The 22,780-nt window shown below is 39.1% G+C and overlaps 2 protein-coding genes across 8 annotated transcripts in view; one reads left to right on the top strand and one right to left on the bottom strand.

Moving 5' to 3' along the window:
• The window catches only part of mylka (myosin, light chain kinase a), a 167,913-nt gene extending 166,083 nt beyond the window's left edge, over nt 1–1,830 (top strand). For all 7 annotated transcript variants that reach the window (XM_089133013.1, XM_089133011.1, XM_089133012.1 and 4 more), the window contains one exon: nt 1,397–1,830. In XM_089133013.1, the coding sequence (XP_088989139.1) occupies nt 1,397–1,647 (251 nt within the window). In that variant the 3' untranslated portion in view covers nt 1,648–1,830. The remainder of the gene's footprint in view (nt 1–1,396) is intronic.
• A 2,975-nt stretch (nt 1,831–4,805) lies between these two features.
• The window catches only part of LOC120459772 (uncharacterized), a 38,187-nt gene continuing 20,212 nt past the window's right edge, over nt 4,806–22,780 (bottom strand). Inside the window, exons 18-20 of the mRNA XM_089133553.1 lie at nt 20,554–20,685; nt 20,102–20,239; nt 4,806–4,882 (exon numbers count right to left, since the gene is read on the bottom strand). Of these exons, the coding sequence (XP_088989679.1) occupies nt 4,806–4,882; nt 20,102–20,239; nt 20,554–20,685 (347 nt within the window). The remainder of the gene's footprint in view (nt 4,883–20,101; nt 20,240–20,553; nt 20,686–22,780) is intronic.

The raw sequence follows: 22,780 nt of genomic DNA on the forward strand, positions 1-22,780 counted from the left end.
TGAAAATCTCATACCGTTGCAACCCTAGAAGGCAGTAGCCGAAGAATCTTCTATTTAAATAGACAGAACGATTTATACAGGGCAAGCACACTTCTCTTCAGTATCGAACGGGGAAACTTGTAGCCGGAGCGAGCATACACATTCAACATTGAGGTCTTGGATCAGCAAACACTGGGCGAGAATATGAACTGGGGAATATTGGCAGTTAAATATACACACACTGCAACTCCACATCAAGTCCAATACTGTGTGACACTTCAATTTAGGCACTGCATATCCACTCTCACTCTCAGTGCAATAAGGCCAGCACTCATCCAATGATCAATCCTTCCACTGTTACGCTGAATCAGCACTCAGGAGATGAAGAGATGCAGATGACTTCTCACAGCATGGGAACAGCGTCTTCAATACTCTCTCATACTCAGGAGAAGATATCATGATTTCAATGATGACTCAGTTCACACTCTTAAGTGACAGTTACACTTGTGATCAATACACTTCACAATTCCTTATTCAACTCAGTGCAAGACAGGCATTCACACGAATCCGGATTTTCATTACATATCTTCCTCTCAAGAATGATGGCGTTCTTCAATCTTGACTCAATCCCCACAATTCACTCACTTCACATCCAGTTCACGTTTCCAGCTTGTATTCTCACAAATCACCATTGCACCCTTTATCTAGCCAACACGTCACAGCCCTCTCCAAAGATCTCAAGCCACTGCCAAATTCAAGCCACTGCCAAAAGAATAATTTTTCTCCCGGGGGAGTACCACACTCGAATGCCTCTTCCTTTTCCTTTTAACTGCTACTTTAGGCCATGTCACCCAATCACAAATCCCCACACCAAACACCCACACCTGGTACCGCTTGGCTAATCAGCTGCCGGTGTCATGGCAACTGACAACAAGCGAACTGGCACGGTGTGTCGTTGAAATCTTCCAGGGGGGAACACACTTCCAGCGTGAATTGATTCCGCTGAATTGTCACCTCGTGACATTTTTTTAAATATAACTCTGATTGTGTTTGGCTGAAAGAACAAAGTCATATAAACCCAGGATTGCTTGAGGTTGAGTAAATTATGGGATCATTTTTGGGTGAACAAACCCAAAAGATAATATTCAGGTAATGGTTAAAGTTCAAAGTTCAAAGTAAATGGTCAAAGTTAAATGAAAGTTAAATGTTCAGTATCATTACTCCAGTCTTCAGTGTTACATGATCCCTCAGAAATGTACTTTCACTTTTGATCAATTTAATGCATCCTTTGACCCCAAACTTTTGACAGTAGTAATATGGCAGTAATAGGATCTTTTAATATTCATGCATTTTGCGTCAAGTTATTAATATATTTTACTTAATAGTTATGTATGTATTTTTTCTTGTGTACGAACAGGTTATCCTGACCCAGAGGTGGTGTGGTATAAGGATGACCAGCCGATAAAAGAGACCCGCCATTTTCAGATTGATTATGATGAAGATGGAAACTGCAGTCTGGTCATTTCTGAGGTCAACGGTGATGATGACGCAAAGTACACCTGCAAGGCCATGAACAGCATCGGGGAGGCCATTTGCACCGCCGAACTCCTCGTTGAGGTCATGGGAGGAGAGGAGGAGGAGGAGGAGGAGGAGGAGGAAGAAGAATAGAAGACAATCTCTTTTGCCATGTTTCTTTCTTTTTCACGTGGTCCTTTTATTCTCACTGTCTTTTGGACTTCCAGATGATGACAATGATGATGAGGATAATGAAGACCTCTGATCACCTTTTGCTGCATTTCCTTTATTGCACTTCCAATTTGTTCTTTTTGTATTTATGCAACAGCCAGAGTCAGATATCAGATTTGTTAGTCACATGGCTTTAAAGGGATAGTTCACCCAAAAATGAAAATTAGCTTAGATGTACATTACATTCTTCTTTCAGACGAATACAATCGGAGTTATATAAAAAAATGTCCTGGCTCTTCCAAGCTTTATAATATATAAGTCCATAAAATTGCATCTACAAATCATAAAAGTGCATCTATCCATCATAAAAGTGCATCTACCAATCATAAACGTGCATCTATCCATTATAAAAGTGCATCTATCCATCATAAAAGTGCATCTATCTATCTATCATGAAAGTGTATCTATCCATCATAAAAGTGCATCTACCCATCATAAAAGTGCATTTATCTATCATAAAAGTGCATCTACCCATCATAAAAGTGAATCTACACATCATAAAAGTGCATTTATCTATCATAAAAGTGCATCTACCCATCATAAAAGTGAATCTACACATCATAAAAGTGCATCTATCCATCATAAAAGTGCATCTGTCATCATGAAAGTGCATCTGTCATCATGAAAGTGCATCTGTCATCATGAAAGTGTATCTATCCATCATAAAAGTGCATCTACCCATCATAAAAGTGCATCTGTTTATCATAAAAAATTGCATCTACCATCATAAAGTGCATCTACCCATCATAAAAGTGCATCTATCTATCATAAAAGTGCATCTATCTATCATAAAAGTACATCTGCACATCATAAAAGTGCATCTACCCATCATAAAAGTGCATCTACCCATCATAAAAGTGCATCTACCAATCATAAAAGTCCATCATAAAAGTGCATCTCTCCATCATAAAAGTGCATCTATCCATTATCGGCTCTGGGGAGTTAATAAAGGTCTTCTGAAGTGAAGTGATGCGTTTGTGTAAGAAAAATATCCACTTCAAAACAGAAATGGCCATTCACTGCCATTATAAAGCTTGGGAGCTTGGGCATTTTTTAATATAACTCCGATTGTATTCGTCTGAAAGAAGAATGTCATATACACCTATGATAATTTGAGGGTGAGTAAATCATGGGCTAATTTTCATTTTGTGTGAACTAACCCTTTAATGTTACTCACATTCCATTGGTTAATTGTTCTTTGTCATATTTTACTCTACAAGTAGGGGGTGTTTTTCAACCTAAACTTTGTGTGTGTTTGTGCGAGACTGTTTTGAATTGAGCAGCACTTCCTGTCTGTTATGACAGCTTTATTTAAGCACTGTTAACTCAAGTAAGGTTGTGTGTTTTCATTTGGATACATTTTCCTCTTTTTCACCAACTGTCACAGTAGCAGGACTCAACAGATATTGGAGACACATTTTAAATGTATGTTTATTCTATTAGGAATGTCTGTAGATTATATTTCTTTAATGCGTTTACATATATATGCGTTTGATAAAGTGCTGATTGTATTGTAATGAGAACACTACAAATGTAGTTATTCACTTTTAAAGAATAAATTTTGATCACAAACAAATTGTATATCTGTGCTCACTCAAAAAACAACTTGACTAGTCGTTGAAAGTTATTAAACTCATTGATAGTTAACATATTGTGTTTAAAGCAAAACTGCATGCATTTTGCGGAATAATAGTTTCGGTTGAGCTTCAGCTGTGTGTGACTGTGGATAAATACATCCTGCTGCTCAAAAAACATTCACTATTTCCAGGCTTAGGAGACTAGATAACTAGTTTATAAGGAATATATTTTTATGCTGACTAGCTGAAGACATTGCTGTAGCTTTACCCATAGACATGGTACTTTCTTGAAAATAAATTCCAACACACAAACAACACACAGCGCTACAGCAACCATAATGAAATGACCCTTCACAATAGATAATGCTTTATTGAACTCTGTTAGAGAGCTACATATGGCAATTTATATTTTTAATAAAATACCTTAATCACATGTCAAATCCGTCAGTTCTCACCATCTCTGAAAAGCCAGGTCAATGTTGATTCATGTTTTATTACAATCTCTGTCACATTCTCTTTTTGACAGCAGACACTCCTCTGCATTATTTTTAAAGGGGTGATTCCCAGAGTTTACCATAACACTAAACAGATTATACAATGTTCTCAATCAAACATTAACACAATGTCTCATAATAACAGAGGAGGAACATCATCAAATCAACATCCGCAAAATGTTTTGAGGATATCATTGAGGCCTGAGATGATGGAATGTTTTTATAAAACGTTCTTGTAATGTGACGTGTTAACAAAACTAGAACATTGTCACTGTAACATGTTGAGGATGTTTTGGGAATGTTGTTGAGATAACAGATATTACAATGTTCTCAATAAAACATTGGTACAATGTCCCATAAAAACAAAGGAGGAACATTATCAAATCAACGTTCGCAAAATGTGAGGATATCATTGAGGCCTGAGATGATGGAATGTTTTTTATAAAATGTTCTTGTAATGTGACGTGTTTAACAAAACTAGAACATTAACACTGTAACATGTTAATGATTTTTGGGGAATGTTGTTGAGAGAACAGATATTACAATGTTCTAAATAAAACACTGAAACAATGTTCCATAACAGAGGAGGAACATTATCAAATCAACGTTCGAAAAATGTTTTGAGGATATCAATGAGGCCTGAGATGATGGAATGTTTTTAAAAAACATTCTTGTAATGTGACGTGTTAACGAAACTAAAACGTTTTAAATGTAACATTTTGAGGATGTTGATGAGGTAAAAGTTTATAGAATGATCTTTTATAAAATATTGAATGTAGCCCAGATAGCAAAATTTGTCTGGCCCACCTCTGGGCCTCATCCTTGCTTCAATTCTGGCCCAGTTCTGGCTGGGTCCCCAGCCCAAAACAGGCCCAGCACACTGACAACGGACTCAAACCACTTCCTCTGGCCCAGATGTGGCCCACGCCCTGTAAAATGACTCTTATTTATTGACATGGCCCAGGTCTGGCCCAGGCACTGTAAAATGACTCTTATTTATTTAAATGGCTCAGTTCTGGCCCAGGCACTGTAAGACGGATCTGGCTGAGAGTCGGCTGGGTCCCCGGCCCAGATGTGGCCCACAAACTGGCAGACAGTGAAACACAAATTCAACCATTTAAAAAAGGGTTTTTATTATAAAATTAACAAATACACTTTAATATAAACATGTATTAACAATGAACAAAATACACTTCATTAACATTTAACAACAGCACAATTTTTAAACAAAATAATTAGTAAATTATATTTATTATATATGTTTAAAAGAAAAACATCTTTCTCTTTCACAAACAAACTTATTCTTTAACAGTTTACAAATTCATTTCGCAAATGTCACGTCACCATTAAATGTATAGCACTATACAGTAATGACTGTTTCAAAGCAGCTTTACAGGGTTAAACAGGAAAATGATCAATGATGCAAAAAAAGAGTTAAATTTGGCTGTAAAGCTGCTCCAAAAAGAAAATAGTGTCATTGTTCAACTGAATTTAGCTGTGTTGATTCAATTCTGTTCAATAACTGTATAAAGTATATCAAATATAAAAAGAGTCCATTTTCATTATTAAGCAGCTCTGCAGAAAACAGTGATGTCATCCCAGCTCAGTTCAGTTCTCATATAATGGTGTCAATGCAGGCCGATCAGTATTAAGAATAAGTGTCCCGATAGGGTTGGTGTCCCCAACTAAGCAAGCCAGAGGCGACAGTGGCAAAAACCCAAACTCCATCAGTGACAAAACGAAAAAAGAAAAACCAAGCTCAGTCGGGGGCCAGTTCTCCTCTGGTCAAACAACGAACCTGGTGTGTGTTAGGATTCCAGGCTGCTTCACAAGTCAGATTGTGGATTGATATAATTTAGAGTATTTTATTCAGCTCCTTTTGTTTGAAGATTGGAAAAGATTACACCAAGGTAAAAGAGTAAAACTCGAGAGCATGTAGATGTGAATTTGAGAACTTGTACAATAAATTTTTGTACTTGTACAATAAAATTTACACTCACAGCTCCAACTTGAAAACCTCCAATGTGAAAACCCTGTATTAGGCATTCGCAACTTTTCAAATCTGCCATTGCAATTTTTTTAATTGCCCTGCCTTTCTCTCACCGCCACTGTTTGCAAATGCACAAGTTGGTTAAAGGGTTAGTTCACCCAAAAATGAAAATTCTGTCAGTATTTACTCACCCTCATGTTGTTCCAAACCTCTATGTGTTTGTTCTGCTGAACACAAAGGAAGATATTTGGAAGAATGTTTTAATCAAACAGATCTCATTCCCCATTGACTACCATATAGGAAAAAATACATACTATGGTAGTCAATGGGGAATAAGATCTGTTTGATTAGAACATCCTTCCAAATATCTTCCTTTGTGTCAGCAGAACAAATAAACACATAGAGGTTTGGAACAACATGAGGGTGAGTAAATAAAGCCCGTTCTCATCCCTTAACGTCATATAGAACGCTATGTGCAAAAACGGCGCTATACTACGCACATGGCATTCTTTATCGTTAATATAACACGCGAACCCAAGATGTTATAAATCCTTTAGCGTGAATATGACACGCACACCCTACCCCACACCTAAACTTAGCCCTCACAGCACGTGTTATATTAACGATAACGGGTGCCATGTGCGTTGTATAGCGCCGTTTTTGCATATAGCGTTCTATATGACGTTAAAGGATGAGATTGCGTTGGTAAATACTGATAGAATTTTAATTTTTGGGTGAACTAACCCTTTAATATATTGCAAAAATAGTTGCAAAGTCAATGCGTGAAGATTTGAAATAGCAATGGCAGGTTTGAAAAGTTGCAAATGCGTATTGCAAATGTGAATGAACGAATACAACTTTGTGTCTGTCGTTGTATTTCTTTGAAAGGCATTTTACACATTTGTGACTACTTGACTGCAGCTTCAAATTCAGAATACAGGTTTGTGACTATTGTCGGTGAGTGAAAATCTCAACATTCAACAGGTTTTCAAGTACAAATATTTGTTGTACAACTTCTTAAATTCACATCTATGATCTCCAGTTTTGCTCCTCCTTTACCTTCATAAGATCACGCCGGCGTCGGTGAGAGGGGGGTTGAAGCTGGCTGCTGGGTCTGTGTGGTGGACTGGACTGTTTCTTGTGGATCTGATCCGATAACTGTGCCGAGGACTGTTGTGTCAACGAGGTCTTCACAGGCTTTTGTTTCTAGTAGGTCTTGTCTAGTTTTGATATCCTCGCCTGGCATTCAGGCTGCTGTGGTCATCTTAGGGGGCAGGTCCATCTGGTCTGGATGCAGAATAGATCCAGATGTCTACAGTAGCCTAATCTTGGGATCAGAATGAGACAGAGAGAACATTAACGTACACTCTTAGAAAAAGGGTTCATTGGGGTTCTATATATGAAGCATAGGGTTCTTTACTCAACTCCAAAGAACCTTTTATGCTAAAAAAGGTTCTATAATGACAAGAAAGAACCCTTTTGGCACAAAGGTTCTTTATAGGCTATTATTTATTCAAATATGACATTATTCTGCAACATTTTGTAGTTGTAATTAAAGTATTGTTCATTAAACTGTTGTAGTAAGTTAATATCACATTTTAATCATGCTGATTTTTGGAGGAGAAAAACTGAAATGGCACTGACTCTTCGTGTGATGATTAACTACATAATATATATATATATATATATATATATATATATATATATAATCATTTTCTAACCTCCATATCTTGAATTTTGTGATCATCCACATGCATTCAAGAATGTAGATGCCTTACTTCTTTCGATGTAACAAGTACATTTGATGCAAGCTACCTTTAACGGATGTGAATTAAAGAAATGTGGGAGTGTGTTATGTTTATGCTAGGTTAAAGAGTTGTGTTTTTAATCTAGATTTAAACTTATCTTGTGTCTGCCCCTCGATCTGCTACCAGTTCATGGATCAATCTCCATTTCAGCAACATTAGCCACGAGGGTTTCTCTGAACTGCATCTTTTAAATAAAGGAATACATATTGTGAGGTCAATATTAAATCTTAAGCATTAGTTTAAGCACATATGTTTGACAAATGTTGTTGCCAGAGTTCACGCAGCAATTTAAAATATTGGTAACACATTATAATAAGGTCTCATTTGTTAAAATTAGGCTAGTTAATGTAACTACAGTAACATTAACATTGACCAATACATTTGTTACAGTATTTGAAGAGTTCAGATGCAAAAGCCTTAAGTGCTATTTGAAATTTTCTTCTAGAAAGATCATTTTTATCAAGCTTGTATATTTAAGTTCAGTAAATTCACTTAAATGGCAATGAAGATTACCTATTAATTGTCATTTAAGTGAAATTACTGAACTTAAATATACAAGCAAAAAAAAAGAATCATTCTAGAAGAAAATTTCAAATGGCACTGAGGCTTTTGAATCTGAACTCTTCCTTTATTCATCTTTGTTAACATTAGTTAATAAAAATACAACTGCTCACTTTTGATTTAATAATGTATTAGTAACGTCTAAATTAAAATGAAGATTAATAAATGCTTAAGTATTGTGCATTCTTAATCCATGTTAACTAATGTAGTTAACTAATATTAACGAATGAAACCTTATTGTGTTACCAAAATATCTGTAAAAAGTGTTGGTGTCAGATTCCAAGTAGTTTCAGGTGAAACTTCAGTTTATGTTCGCTTGAAACGTCATCATCCCCACTGCAGTAAAACTGTTAAGAGAACTACCAATTTAATAATATTATACAGAGATACGCATTAATATTTTTCTTTCACCCTAAAGGCCATTGCACACCGAGTCCGAAATTCGCATGCGGAATTTTCGCACGTTAAAAAAAAAATTCGACCTCACGTTATGTCAGTCACGCTTGCACACCGCCTCCGAAACTTTCGTCCGTCATAAAATTAATCGGATCGGGTTCGATTTTCTGCGTTTTTCGCATCCAGAGCCAGCATTTTGAGAGGTCTTTTGACAATTCAGGGCCGGGGGGAGCTCGTCCTCAAATCATTGCACATATGCGTTGTGCTTTCAGTTTCGGTTTTCAATTCGATCAAGTGTTTATGTTCTCTTCTCTATATTGGATTATGAAATTAATAAACCTCCCCTTTCAATCAGATTGAAATTTAGGATCGAATAAGGTGTGATCGAGCAGCCTATTCGATAACTAATGTATTATTTGGGCACAATATACACAATAACAGCCTAGCTGTTCTGTCTGCCCAGCGCTTCCAACGGGCCGCGCGCGGGTGTGTGTTTGTCCGTGTGTGTGTCCATACCTGGTCCATACCAGACACACTGCCAGTCTCCGTTCAGAATCGATTGGTTCACGGAAATTGGTGGTCTTGTTTTTAATATGTGGCTCCAGGATCGCTAGCAAAGCATCAAACTGTCCCACTGACATTCTGAGGTAAATTTTGAATCGCTCAGGATAAATTCGCAACTCCTTGATAAGGTGGAACTCCTTCCTCTCGGCACAATTTCAGGATTGGATGGACGTAATATTTTCTCTTTCTTCTCTTTTCAATAAGAGAGAGGGCAAAAATCATCCTCACTGCTTGACGAATCCATTTGGTATTTTTGCGTTTTTTCCCGCAAAGGTTTAAGAAATACGCAACGGACTCGGTGTGCAAGGTTTCTATGCGTGACGAATTTTTAGGCTGACGAACACGAAAATACGCATACGAATATTTCGTACTCGGTGTGCAATGGCCTTAAAGGCCATTGCACACAGAGTCCGAAATTCGCATCCGAAATTTTCGCACGTTAAAAAAAGAATTCGACCTCACGTTATGTCAGTCACGCTTGCACACCGCCTCCGAAACTTTCGTCCGTCATAAAATTAATCGGATCGGGTTCGATTTTCTGCGTTTTTCGCATCCAGAGCCAGCATTTTGAGAGGTCTTTTGACAATTCAGGGCCAGGGGGAGCTCGTCCTCAAATCATTGCACATATGCGCCGTGCTTTCAGTTTCGGTTTTCAATTCGATCAAGTGTTTATATTCTCTTCTCTATATTGGATTATGAAATTAATAAACCTCCCCTTTCAATCAGATTGAAATTTAGGATGGAATAAGGTGTGATTGAGCAGCCTATTCGATAACTATTATTTGGGCACAATATACACAATAACAGCCTAGCTGTTCTGTCTGCCCAGCGCTTCCACCGGGCCGCGCGCGGGTGTGTGTTTGTCCGTGTGTGTGTCCATACCTGGTCCATTTCAGACACACTGCCAGTCTCCGTTCATAATCGATTGGTTCACGGAAATTGGTGGTCTTGTTTATAATATGTGGCTCCAGAATCGCTAGCAAAGCATCGAACTGTCCCACTGACATTCTGAGGTAATAATTTTGAATCGCTCAGGATAAATTCGCAACTCCTTGATAAGGAACTCTCCTTCCTCTCGGCGCAATTTCAGGATTGGATGGACGCAATATTTTCTCTTTCTTCCCTTTTCAATAAGAGAGAGGGCAAAAATCATCCTCACTGCTTGACGAATCCATTTGGTATTTTTGCGTTTTTTCCCGCAAAGGTTTAAGAAATACGCAACGGACTCGGTGTGCAAGGTTTCTATGCGTGACGAATTTTTAAGCTGACGAACACGAAAATACGCATACGAATATTTCGTGCTCGGTGTGCAATGGCCTTAAGACTAAGTGCTGCTCTAAAAGCAGATTACGTTACATTCAAAAACACAAGACGTGCCAATCAATGAATTAAAAAGCTGCACTTATTTTCCAGATTCTCTTGTGTATCTATAACGCTTTGTTTCAGAGTTCCCCACAGGAGTGTTAAAACCAAATAAATCATATTTTTAATTTCAGATTGAACACGTCTCCGCGAGTGTACTACGGTCAGTGTAGTTCGATTCGATTCACAAATAAATGACTCTTTTGAAATGTTAGTGAATCAAATCAGAAAGAGTCGCCTGTATAGAGACCTATGGCGCCGAAAGCGTAGTCCGACTCCTATGATTCGATAACTAATCACTCGTTGAAAAAGACGAATTCACTGATTCATTTTTGCAAACAAAATGAAATATAACTCGATATCATTTCATTAGCCAACATTACAGTGCACTGGATACAGCACAGCAGTTTTTCTAATAAAAAAGTACACAATCATCCTATAAAAGGGATCGTTAGGCCTTCTCATCAACACTCCCTCAGGGACTGAATGGGGATTCTGAAGCTACTTAATTATCAGCGCAAACATATATGTATAAACGCAATTTTCATATTGACAATTTACACATCAAACAACTCTAGAACAATAAATGAATTATATTACTTACTCGTGTTTGCAGCTGAATGATTCCTCTCGCTCCTTAAAACGTTGGTCTGCGTCTGCACTGCAGGATCTTCCTCAGGATTTAAATTAACCGCCAAAACCTTTTATCAGGCGGCTGAGTTCCTTAATTCTAGTAGTGGCCCGCTTGTGACTAAACTAAATCGGGCCGATGGTAAATACACACAGCTACACCGAGCATGGATCTGACACCTGTGCAACTGCTTTCAGCCGATACTGGCCCATACAGAAAACGCCGTCAGTCAGCCAGATGTGTTATGCACAGTCGGCAAGGATCTGGCCCAGTACCTGTTCACCGATGCCGACAGTGAGCCGACACTGACGCATTTCAGCCGGAATCGGCCCAACTGTGCTTGCTATCTGGGAGGCCTACCATAATAACAGAGGAAGAACAATCAAATTAACGTTCGCAAAATGTTTTGAGGATATTATTTAGTCCTGAGATAATAAAATGTTTTTAATAAAACAATCCTTTAAATTGACTTTAACAAACATTTTGCATGGTACATTTTGAGGATTTTTTGTAGTTATCTTTTATAAATCATTGGCACAATAACAAAGGAGGAACATTATCAAAGCAACATTCATCAAATGTTTTGTGGACATTATTGACCTGAGATGACAAAATGATATGATGTATGTGTTAACAAAAGCTCATAAAATTGTAAGGATATTTTAAGGAAGCTGTTTAGGTAACAGATTGTAAAATTATTTTAACCTATAGAATATTGGCATAATTTTCCATAATAAAAGAGGAACATTGTCAAAACAGCATATGTGAAGTGTTTTGAGGATATATTACTCTGAACTGAACTGTTGCGACAAATGCGTTTACAAGAGATGAGAAGCTGATTGGAGGCCGCTGTAGATCGACGTTTAAAACCACCAATCACAGCGCGATGTTCCCATGACGTATAACATTTGAAATCGACAAACAGCGCAAATAAAGCAACGTTTCGGTTGAAGAAATCGGCGCAAAATGTCCGTTGTCTAAATTGGCGACACATTGGCCCAAAACAACAGAACTCCTGGTCAACGGAACTCTTTCACAACTGTAAGTTTTTGTGTGTATTTTTTCAGTTTACATAGCTTTCTCTTATCCTTGATGTCTTTCAGTATTAGACCTAACTTTCTACTTTCTTAGAATTGTATGACAGTCGCAATAAATCTGAGTGTATGCTACTTTTGAATAACAGCTATTTGTTTTAATGCAGACTCCAAACGGCCTGTTTCAAGATGATTAAATTACCGATGACACAATAAAGTCTCCATTTACAAGGTGACCTACTACCGGTATTGTGTTCTATGCATACGAATACTGTATTTTTACTTAAAAGTGATCTTAATGTCTTTTGAAAGTAAAAGTTAATAATATTTCAGTAATTCATAGAGGTTAACGTTAATGAATTGGAAAGAGCGTTTAGTCTCAAGGCTTCCTAGGTGTATATGACATTCTTCTTTCAGATGAATACAATCGGAGTTATATTTAAAAAATGTCCTGGCTCTTCTGACTTTTAGAATGGCAGCGAATGGCCGTCTATCAAGGCGCATCCATCCATGATACAAAGTAATCCACCACATGACTCTAGCGGGGTTATAAAGGCCTTTTGAAGCGAAGCATTTGTGTAAGAAAAATATCCATTTTTAAAACTTTATTGGATTAAGATATTGGATATATGGATTAAGTATGCTTTTGCATGATCTTTTTTTTTAGGTTATGAGGAAAAACTGTACCATGCACACAGAGAACAGAGCTCAATGCTGCTAACTGGGGGAGCAGCTGGACAACTAGAAGAGAGAACAGTAGAACACTATTAATAATACAGATTCCTGGATTATTTTTCTGCAAGAACCAAGACAAAGACTGATGATGAGTGCACCGGAACACCGGAGTCAAGACGCATGAGTGACTTTACTGAGTTCTTCATGTAATGTTGGGCATTTACTGTATGCAGAACTTCTAATAATTTATGTGGATGCCATTTATAAACCTGTTAGATTTTGATGTTTTAGTTTTGAGATTAATAAAATTTTATGCTTTAACAATGTTATAGCTAAGCATTTTTGGGGGGTTTTAAGAGAACATTTTGGGAACAAAAATAAACTTCTGCTAAAAAACTTTATAAGAAAGTTAGGGGATAATGTTTTAAAAATGTTATGATTAAACATTTCTAGAAGGTCATCACAAAACATTTTCAGAGTGTTCTTAGAGAATGTTATGCCATCTTTTAAGAGAAAATTCTGGGAACAAAAAGAAAACTACCCGCTGAAAATGTTATAAGAACGTCAGGGAATAATGTTCTAACAATGTTAGCATTAAACATATTTAGAATGTTTATAGAGAATGTTATTAGAACTTTTAAGAGAACATTCTGGGAACAAAAAGAAAACTACCTGCTGAAAATGTTATAAGAACATTAGGGAATAATGTTCCAACAATAAACATATTTAAAATGTTTTTAGAGAATGTTATTAGAACTTTTAAGAGAACATTCTGGGAACAAATAGAAAACTACCCGCTGAAAATTTTGTAAGAACGTTAGGGAATAATGTTCTAACAATGTTGGCACAAAAAATATTTAGAATGTTTTTAAAGAATGTTATTAGAACTTTTGAGAGAACATTTTAGGAACAAAAAGAAAACTACCCGCTGAAAACATTATTAGAACACTGCATGGAAACAAAAATTTTTAGAACAAAAAAATTCTAGCTGGGTACCTGCAAATGGAGCCATATGTAACGGATGTAATAAAAGATGTTACCAGATAATTAATGGAAAATGCCACCCCCCCCCCCCCCCCATTCATTTTTTGAATAAGAACACTAACAATTAAGAATCAGTTCGCCGCCACACCAGCTTGAGCGCTCCTGTGAAGTAGACTATTGAGACTAGATTTGTCCCGGGTGCAATCTCAGAAGTAAAGCTGACGCGCCAAGGGAAAGACGCTAATCCTGTCTGTCTCTTTACTATTTCACAGGTAAATAAAATACACTTTAGACGTTGTTCTAACTGTTCATGAGATAACGAGAAGGTTTAAGGAAGTAACTGTGAAGCGTTTGAAGTCACTTTTTCGTGTTTTAATGTGTTTATATAGATTTGATTAACGCAACGTTTATAGATATAAACAGATTAATCAGTTAGTAAATACATTTAAAAGTGTTTCACGACATGACATTGTTGTAATGTTTAATTGCATTTGTAATGCAAGGGTATTTGTTATATTTGTGTTTAAAATGATTGAGTTGAATATATGTGACGCAGTTATAATTTAAACGCCATTTTGAGTGCTTTACGAGTACACGTGTCATGTAAATGTGTGACACGAGGTAATGAGAGTGAAATGGAGTATAGAACATGGCATTCGAGTTTCAGAGGTATTATTGATTTATGTATTTTTCATACTGTGTACACTTAAGCTTTACACATTGGGGTGTGAGAATATTTGGCTTATGTGTAAAAGTGAGATTTATGTGAATTTTTCATGTTTCATTTTTGTATTTGTTCTTCTATGCATATAGTATGTAAGATATAAAAATATATTGCTTTGTGGTTATGGATCACAGGAGCGTATTCAGGTACTGAGAGTATCTATGAGTCATATTACATATCAGCTATGTGTAGATAAAGTTATTTTTCTGAATGTAATTCAAGAAATGTTTACAGTTGTTACTATTGTGCAATCTCAGAAGTAAAGCTGACGCGCCAAGGGAAAGACGCTAATCCTGTCTGTCTCTTTACTATTTCACAGTTCACAGGTGCACAGTGTTTCACTGCCTGTGTACCCTTACTGCCAGCCCAGATTTCCCCTAGGTCTGAGACCGGTAACACATACACTGATGTCCACATCCATTGCTGCAGCATTTCTCATTGTTCACACAAATCGTCACACGTTTCTGCTTCAATTTTTTTGCTTGGACACTCTCCTGGCTTTGCTGATAAAGAGACACATGACAGAGAAGCCACGTAACAGAATACTGCCACTGAATGGTAGTAACATAACTGAAGCCACTGAATACTGAAGGTCTCATTCACTGAATGAAAAAAAAAAGTCGCCATAGCTATAGAAGGATTTTCCGGAATATTCAGTCTTTCTATTTCATAGTTTCACATTTAGTTCAATGAGTTGCTTGCGGTTTCTTTGCAATTTTTTGTGAAACATACTAGCGATTTCTGAGAGAAACAAAATGCAGTGTTTTTTTTTTTTTTTTTTTTTTTTTTGGAAGACGTATAGCATCCATTAATTAAAACTCACTGAAAACAGGCGGCACACACAAGCGCCCACAGGGATATTGACAGCATTTGTGTCCTCTAGAGCAGTCTCTATCAGAAGAGCATCCTCGACGGGACGGCGTGACCGTCAGCATCGCCGGACACCGACCGGACACTACAGAAGAGGATTCAAGAGGATCATTAGGGGAGACCAGGAAGTGCTGTAATAGTTTGCTTCAGCATTAGCAAGTCGGGTTTTGCAATGAGTCTCAAACTTTATAATATTCACACATTTATATGCTTCAAGTCAAAGTAGCTTAGAAATCCACCATTTACACTAAAGTGCATCAATCAGTTTCAAAGACTGAGAGTGCGGTTACAACCTACCCCACTATAGTAGAGTTAGTAATAGTGCAATGCTGATAGAAAACATGGACATCAGTTAATGCGTTGCAGACAGCTTCCAAATATTATGCCACCCCATGACCACCCTCACTTCCCTTAAGCATTTTTATAGGCTTCGTAAGAGAACAAAAAACAAAATCGCACATATACATATACATCACAGAGTTATCGGTTATAATCAGCTCCCCATGTTATATTGTAGGCTTAGGAATTTCTCTTAAACAATGAAATTGTTGTACAATGAAAAACGCATAAACATATGACGGTTCGCATATCTACACTTGGCTTACTATTAAAACTAAACCAACATACAGAGTTGAACTTCCACTTGACGTCTGTACTGTATTTTCGTAAGCAGATGCGTCTAAATTCTAATTTTGTAAGGCACTTCATTTATGCACTTCTTTGGGCTGCGTAATGAAGCTAAAAGAAATTCTCACCTAGGACTCCAGCGTGTGTTGTGCTCAAACAAGCAGACAGACCCAATAAAACCACACTAAACAAGCAGCACACTTGAACTGTCATCCTCTCGACCTGCGATCTCACAATCAACTCTGCTGGAAGATGCATTGAGTTAGTGAGTCAGCAGGGGCAGACAGCGAGGACCACAAAACTACAAAGGAAAACCCTGTTGCTGCATCAAAATACCCCCTGAGGCCCACAACAAATGCTATGAAAAGAGTTTAAAGCACTTTTTGAAAATGCGTTTTTAAAGATCCAATTGGAGTTCTGGGCAACTCAAACCCTAATGGAAATCACCTGTCTGTAGCTTTCTAATATAGCCTATTCTTGAAGACCTTGATTAGCTTGTTCAGGTGTGTTTGATCAGGGTTGGACGTCGTAATAATAACCGTAATTTGGATATGATTGATTGGTTTTATGGCAACACTATCAACGGCAAATGAATCTGCAGTGGTCAGGTGGTACAGCGATCACGTGGGACCAGTAGCCAGCAGAATTCTCAAACGTGATTTATCATTTACACTATATATTATTACAATACGCACCAATGCCTTTCAGACGAGGTTCATGTTTATAACTGTAATCTTGTGGGGTGGACTCATTCAAAGTTATGTTATCGTTTGGTTTTAGCCAGGCTTCTGCCAATCACAGCACATCTAGATTATAATCTGAAATCATATCATTAACTATGAGCGATTTTTAAGTAAGTGATCTAATATTCAGCAACCCAAGCTTTATCATTTGCTCATCTGTATTATATCTGTTGAACATCAATTAGATTTTTAATCTTATGTTTTTTGGATATCCCAATTCGGGGAACAGACGCAGTCTCTATATGATATATCTAGGTGAAAGAGCCTCTATGTGATGGGATTTGTCTGACCTTGGTGACGCGAGGCCACTAGCAGACGGTCGGTTTAGCCAGTCTGTCTGCTTCCTGACCTGGTGCCAAATTTGTCATGTTATAGGTCCAAGACTATGAGCCAAATTACTAGAGAGAAGAGCAGCCCCAGCCCAGGAGGGATGAATACCATCTCTTTTAAACAGGTCAGGCTTGCCCCCAAAACTTTTCAAAATTGTCTATAAATTCCACATTATTTTGCGGACACCACTCAGACAACCAACGATTAAGTGAGGACAGTCTACTGACTATCTCATCACTCCTGCGAGCAGGAAGGGGGCCAGAGCAAATTACAGTGCCCGACATTGTACTTGCGAGTTCACACACCTCTTTAATATTAATTTAATTTTGGTGATCTCCGACTAGCGGAGTCGAACATCATTAGCGCTGACATGAATAATGATCTTAGAGAATTTACGATTAGCATTAGCCAGCACTTTTAAATTTGCTGTGATGTCAGGCGCTCTGGCTCCCGGCAAACATGTGACTATGGTGGCTGGTGTCTCCATGTTCACGTTCCGTGTGATCGAATCACCAATTACCAGGGCACAATCAAGAGGTTTCTGAGTGGGTGTTTCACTGAGTGGGGCAAATCGATTTGTTATGCGAAGAGTAACGGAAGTATTACTGATTGGTTAATTAATTTGAATATCCCCAACTGAGCAAGCCAAAAGGCAACACTGGCAAGGAACTGAAAAACTCCATCAAGTGGCCTAATGCTGTCCTAAAAGCCAAGAACGGCCATGTAAACACCGGCAAAAACCCGAATATGCTCATATGCCAGATTTTAAAAACCGGGATATTATACCTGGGGTACCCCTTTTCTAACCCGAATTTTTGGTCATGTAAACGCGTAGCGGCATATCCCCATAGTGATTTGTGTTCTGCGCATGTTTTATTTGCAAGGAATCTTGGTAATTTTGAGTAGAGAAACTTCTCAGTGCATACAAAAATATGCGTGCAGTATACCGGAAGTAAACATGGCGAGACACAGCACAGCATACTTTTGGAGCGAGGTCATCACCAGCAAAGCGCAAACAAAGGCGATCGCTTTCTGCCCTGAACTATTCATTATCCGCGGGCTGCTGTTGTTATTGTCTTTGGAAACAGGAAGAAGAATCGGAAATCAGAAAATATTGCGTCTTAAAGTTGTCCGTACGTCTAGGCGCTAACCGCACGTCGCCGTTTACATCAGGATTCTGCAATTCCATGTATACAGGAGAAACTCTCTGTGCTCTCGCGTGTAAACGGGTTATTCCTAATGTTCCAGAAACCCAGATAGTGACCTTAACCCAAAAATTGGCTGCATGTAAACATAGTCAGTGTGAACTCTGCAGAAGCGATTTAAAGCATAACTCTTCAGCTCCTATAGTGTCTCCATTGTCTTCACTGATGTCCGAACACCTTGAACATTAAGAATGCAGAAGACTATTGGTCAATTGGCAATTATACTGGTTGAAACTTTACACCCTATAAAAATCAATAATAAAAGTATTCTAAATATTAAAACATGAACATATATTCTGTAGAGTTCCCAGGACTGCTACGCACGCTCTTATGCTTTTTGCAGGAGGGTGGGATCTTATGCATAGATTCCAATGAGCCATTATGTGAGAGAACAGCCAAACTAACACTGGCATACCAAAAAAAATAAAAAAATCTTTGTTTTCCCACTTAAAAGGAACAAAAAAGAAGCAATAGTCATAAAAGTGAGATTTATTTGGTGATACAGGAAACACTATACAGCCAATGATTAAATCAGCACAGTTAACTGCATGCATCCACATTACTTATGGCCAGGACATTAGCCATAAGGGTGACTCACAGGAGGCTTGGCCAATTCACCAGCAGGCTTTACTAGAGGCTTGACAGGAGGCTTTGCGGGTTGGGCTGAAGGCTTGACAGGAGGCCTTGCGGGTTGGGCTGCAGGCTTGACAGGAGGCCTTGCGGGTTCGGCTGCAGGCTTGACAGGAGGCCTTGCGGGTTCGGCTGCAGGCGGCTCTGGCAGTTCGTCTGAAGGCTCCGGTAGTTCGTCAGAAGGCTCGGACAGTTCGTCGGAAGGCCTCACTGCAGGTTTCGGCGGTTCGGCTGCAGGCTTCACTGGAGGCTTTGCGGGTTCAGCTGCAGGCTTCACAGGAGGCTTTGCGGGTTCGGTTGCAGGCGGCTCGGGCAGTTCGTCGGAAGGCTCCGGTAGTTCGTCAGAAGGCTCGGACAGTTCGTCAGAAGGCCTCAGTGCAGGCTTTGCGGGTTCAGCTGCAGGCTTCACAGGAGGCTTGGCAGGAGGCTTTGCGGGTTCGGCTGCAGGCTTTACAGGAGGCTTGGCAGGAGGCTTTGCGGGTTCGGCTGCAGGCATCACAGGAGGTTTGGCAGGAGGCTTTGCGGGTTCGGCTGCAGACGGCTCGGGCAGTTCGTCAGAGGGCTCGGACAGTTCGTCGGAAGGCTCGGACAGTTCGTCGGAAGGCCTCACTGCAGGCATGACGGGAGGCTTTGTGGGTTCGGCTGCTGGCGGCTCGCCGGAAGGCTCTGGTAGTTCGTCGGAGGGCTCGGACAGTTCGTCGGAAGGCACGGGCAGTTCGTCGGAAGGCCTCACTGCAGGCTTGGGAGGTTCGACTGCAGGCTTCACCGGAGGCTTCACTGGAGTCTTCGGAGGTTCGGCTGCAGGCTTCACCGGAGGCTTCACTGGAGTCTTCGGAGGTTCGGCTGCAGGCTTCACCGGAGGCTTTACCGGAGTCTTCGGCGGTTCGGCTGCAGGCTTCACTGGATGGATACGGATGGTCAACTTTAGTCTGTCAGTTTAGCGGCATTCACTCTCAGATACAGCACCAAACCCAAATAGTAAGTTTTACTACTTAAATATTAATCAATCGTGTTAATAAATAATCGTATTAAGAATTAATTTTGCAAAGCCATCCTGTGCTCGAAACTGTGCAATTGGCTGAACACTTTTACATTGAGAACAATTCATTATAAACCAGGACAAACTGAAATGAGGAAGCTGACCCAGACACTAATATAATAACATAAATACCTGTAAATGGAGCCATACACTGATGTCCACATCCATTGCTGCAGCATTTCTCATTGTTCGGACAGTCACTGTCATAGTAACACAAATCGTCACACGTTTCTGCTCCATTTTTTTTGCTTGGACACTCTCCTGGCTTTGCTGATAAAGAGACACATGACAGAGAAGCCACATAACTAAATACTGCCACTGAATGGTAGTAACGCAACTGAAGCCACGGAACACTGAATGTCTCATTCGCTCTATGAAAAAAAAAGCCGCCATAAGATGGCTGTAGGAGGATTTTCCGGAATATTCAGTCTTTCTACTTCATAGTTTCACATTTAGTTCAATGCGTTGCTTGCGGTTTCTTTGCAATTATTTGTGAAACATACTAGCGATTTCTGAGAGAAACAAAATGCAGTGTTTTTTTTTTTTTTTTGGAAGACGTATAGCATCCATTAATTAAAACTCACTGAAAACAGGCGGCACACACGAGCGCCCACAGGGAAATCGACAGCATTTGTGTCCTCCAGAGCAGTCTCTATCAGAAGAGCATCCTCGACGGGACGGCGTGACCGTCAGCATCGCCGGACACCGACCGGACACTACAGAAGAGGATTCAAGAGGATCATTAGGGGAGACCAGGAAGTGCTGTAATAGTTTGCTTCAGCATTAGCAAGACAGGGGTTTTGCAATGAGTCTCAAACTTTATAATATTCACACATTTATATTCTTCAAGTCAAAGTAGCTTAGAAATCCACCATTTTCACTAAAGTGCATCAATCAGTTTCAAAGACTGAGAGTGCGGTTACAACCTACCCCACTATAGTAGAGTTAGTAATAGTGCAATGCTGATAGAAAACATGGACATCAGTTAATACGTTGCAGACAGCTTCCAAATATTATGCCATCCCCATGACCACCCTCATTTCCCTTAAGCATTTTTATAGGCTTCGTAAGAGAACAAAAAACAAATATAGATGCGCGCATATATATCACAGAGTTATCGGTTATAATCAGCTCCCCATGTTATATTGTAGGCTTATGATTTTCTCTTAAACAATGAAATTGTTGTACAATGAAAAACGCATAAACATATGACGGTTCGCATATCTACACTTGGCTTACTATTAAAACTAAACCAACACACAGAGTTGAACTTCCACTTGACGTCTGTACTGTATTTTCGTAAGCAGATGCGTCTAAATTCTAATTTTTTAAGGTACTTCATTAATGCACTTCTTTGGGCTGCGTGATGAAGCTAAAAGAAATTCTCACCTAGGACTCCAGCGTGTGTTGTGCTCAAACAAGCAGAAAGACCCAATAAAACCACACTAAACAAGCAGCACACTTGAACTGTCATCCTCTCGACCTGCGATCTCACAATCAACTCTGCTGGAAGATGCACTGAGTTAGTGAGTCAGCAGGGGCAGACAGCGAGGACCACAAAACTACAAAGGAAACCCCTGTTGCTGCATCAAAATACCCCCTGAGTCCCACAACAAATGCTATGAAAAGAGTTTAAAGCACTTTTTGAAAATGCGTTTTTAAAGATCCAATTGGAGTTCTGGGCAACTCCAACCCTAATGGAAATCACCTGTCTGTAGCTTTCTAATATAGCCTATTCTTGAAGACCTTGATTAGCTTGTTCAGGTGTGTTTGATCAGGGTTGGACGTCGTAATAATAACCGTAATTTGGATATGATTGATTGGTTTTATGGCAACACTATCAACGGCAAATGAATCTGCAGTGGTCAGGTACAGCGATCACGTGGGACCAGTAGCCAGCAGAATTCTCAAACGTGATTTATCATTTACACTATATATTATTACAATAAGCACCAATGCCTTTCAGACGAGGTTCATGTTTATAACTGTAATCTTGTGGGGTGGACTCATTCAAAGTTATGTTATCGTTTGGTTTTAGCCAGGCTTCTGTCAATCACAGCACATCTAGATTATAATCTGAAATCATATCATTAACTATGAGCGATTTTTAAGTAAGTGATCTAATATTCAGCAACCCAAGCTTTATCATTTGCTCATCTGTATTATATCTGTTGAACATCAATTAGATTTTTAATCTTATGTTTTTTGGATATCCAAATTCGGGGAACAGACGCAGTCTCTATATGATATATCTAGGTGAAAGAGCCTCTATGTGATGGGATTTGTCTGACCTTGGTGACGCGAGGCCACTAGCAGACGGTCGGTTTAGCCAGTCTGTCTGCTTCCTGACCTGGTGCCAAATTTGTCATGTTTTAGGTCCAAGACTAATTTGTCCAAGCCAAATTACTAGAGAGAAGAGCAGCCCCAGCCCAGGAGGGATGAATACCATCTCTTTTAAACAGGTCAGGCTTTCCCCCAAAACTTTTCAAAATTGTCTATAAATTCCACATTATTTTGCGGACACCACTCAGACAACCAACGATTAAGTGAGGACAGTCTACTGACTATCTCATCACTCCTGCGAGCAGGAAGGGGGCCAGAGCAAATTACAGTGCCCGACATTGTACTTGCGAGTTCACACACCTCTTTAATATTAATTTAATTTTGGTGATCTCCGACTAGCGGAGTCGAACATCATTAGCGCCGACATGAATAATGATCTTAGAGAATTTACGATTAGCATTAGCCAGCACTTTTAAATTTGCTGTGATGTCAGGCGCTCTGGCTCCCAGCAAACATGTGACTATGGTG

This window comes from Pimephales promelas, chromosome 7 (genome assembly GCF_988280905.1).
Source record: "Pimephales promelas chromosome 7, fPimPro1.hap1.1, whole genome shotgun sequence".
Lineage (NCBI taxonomy): Eukaryota > Metazoa > Chordata > Actinopteri > Cypriniformes > Leuciscidae > Pimephales > Pimephales promelas.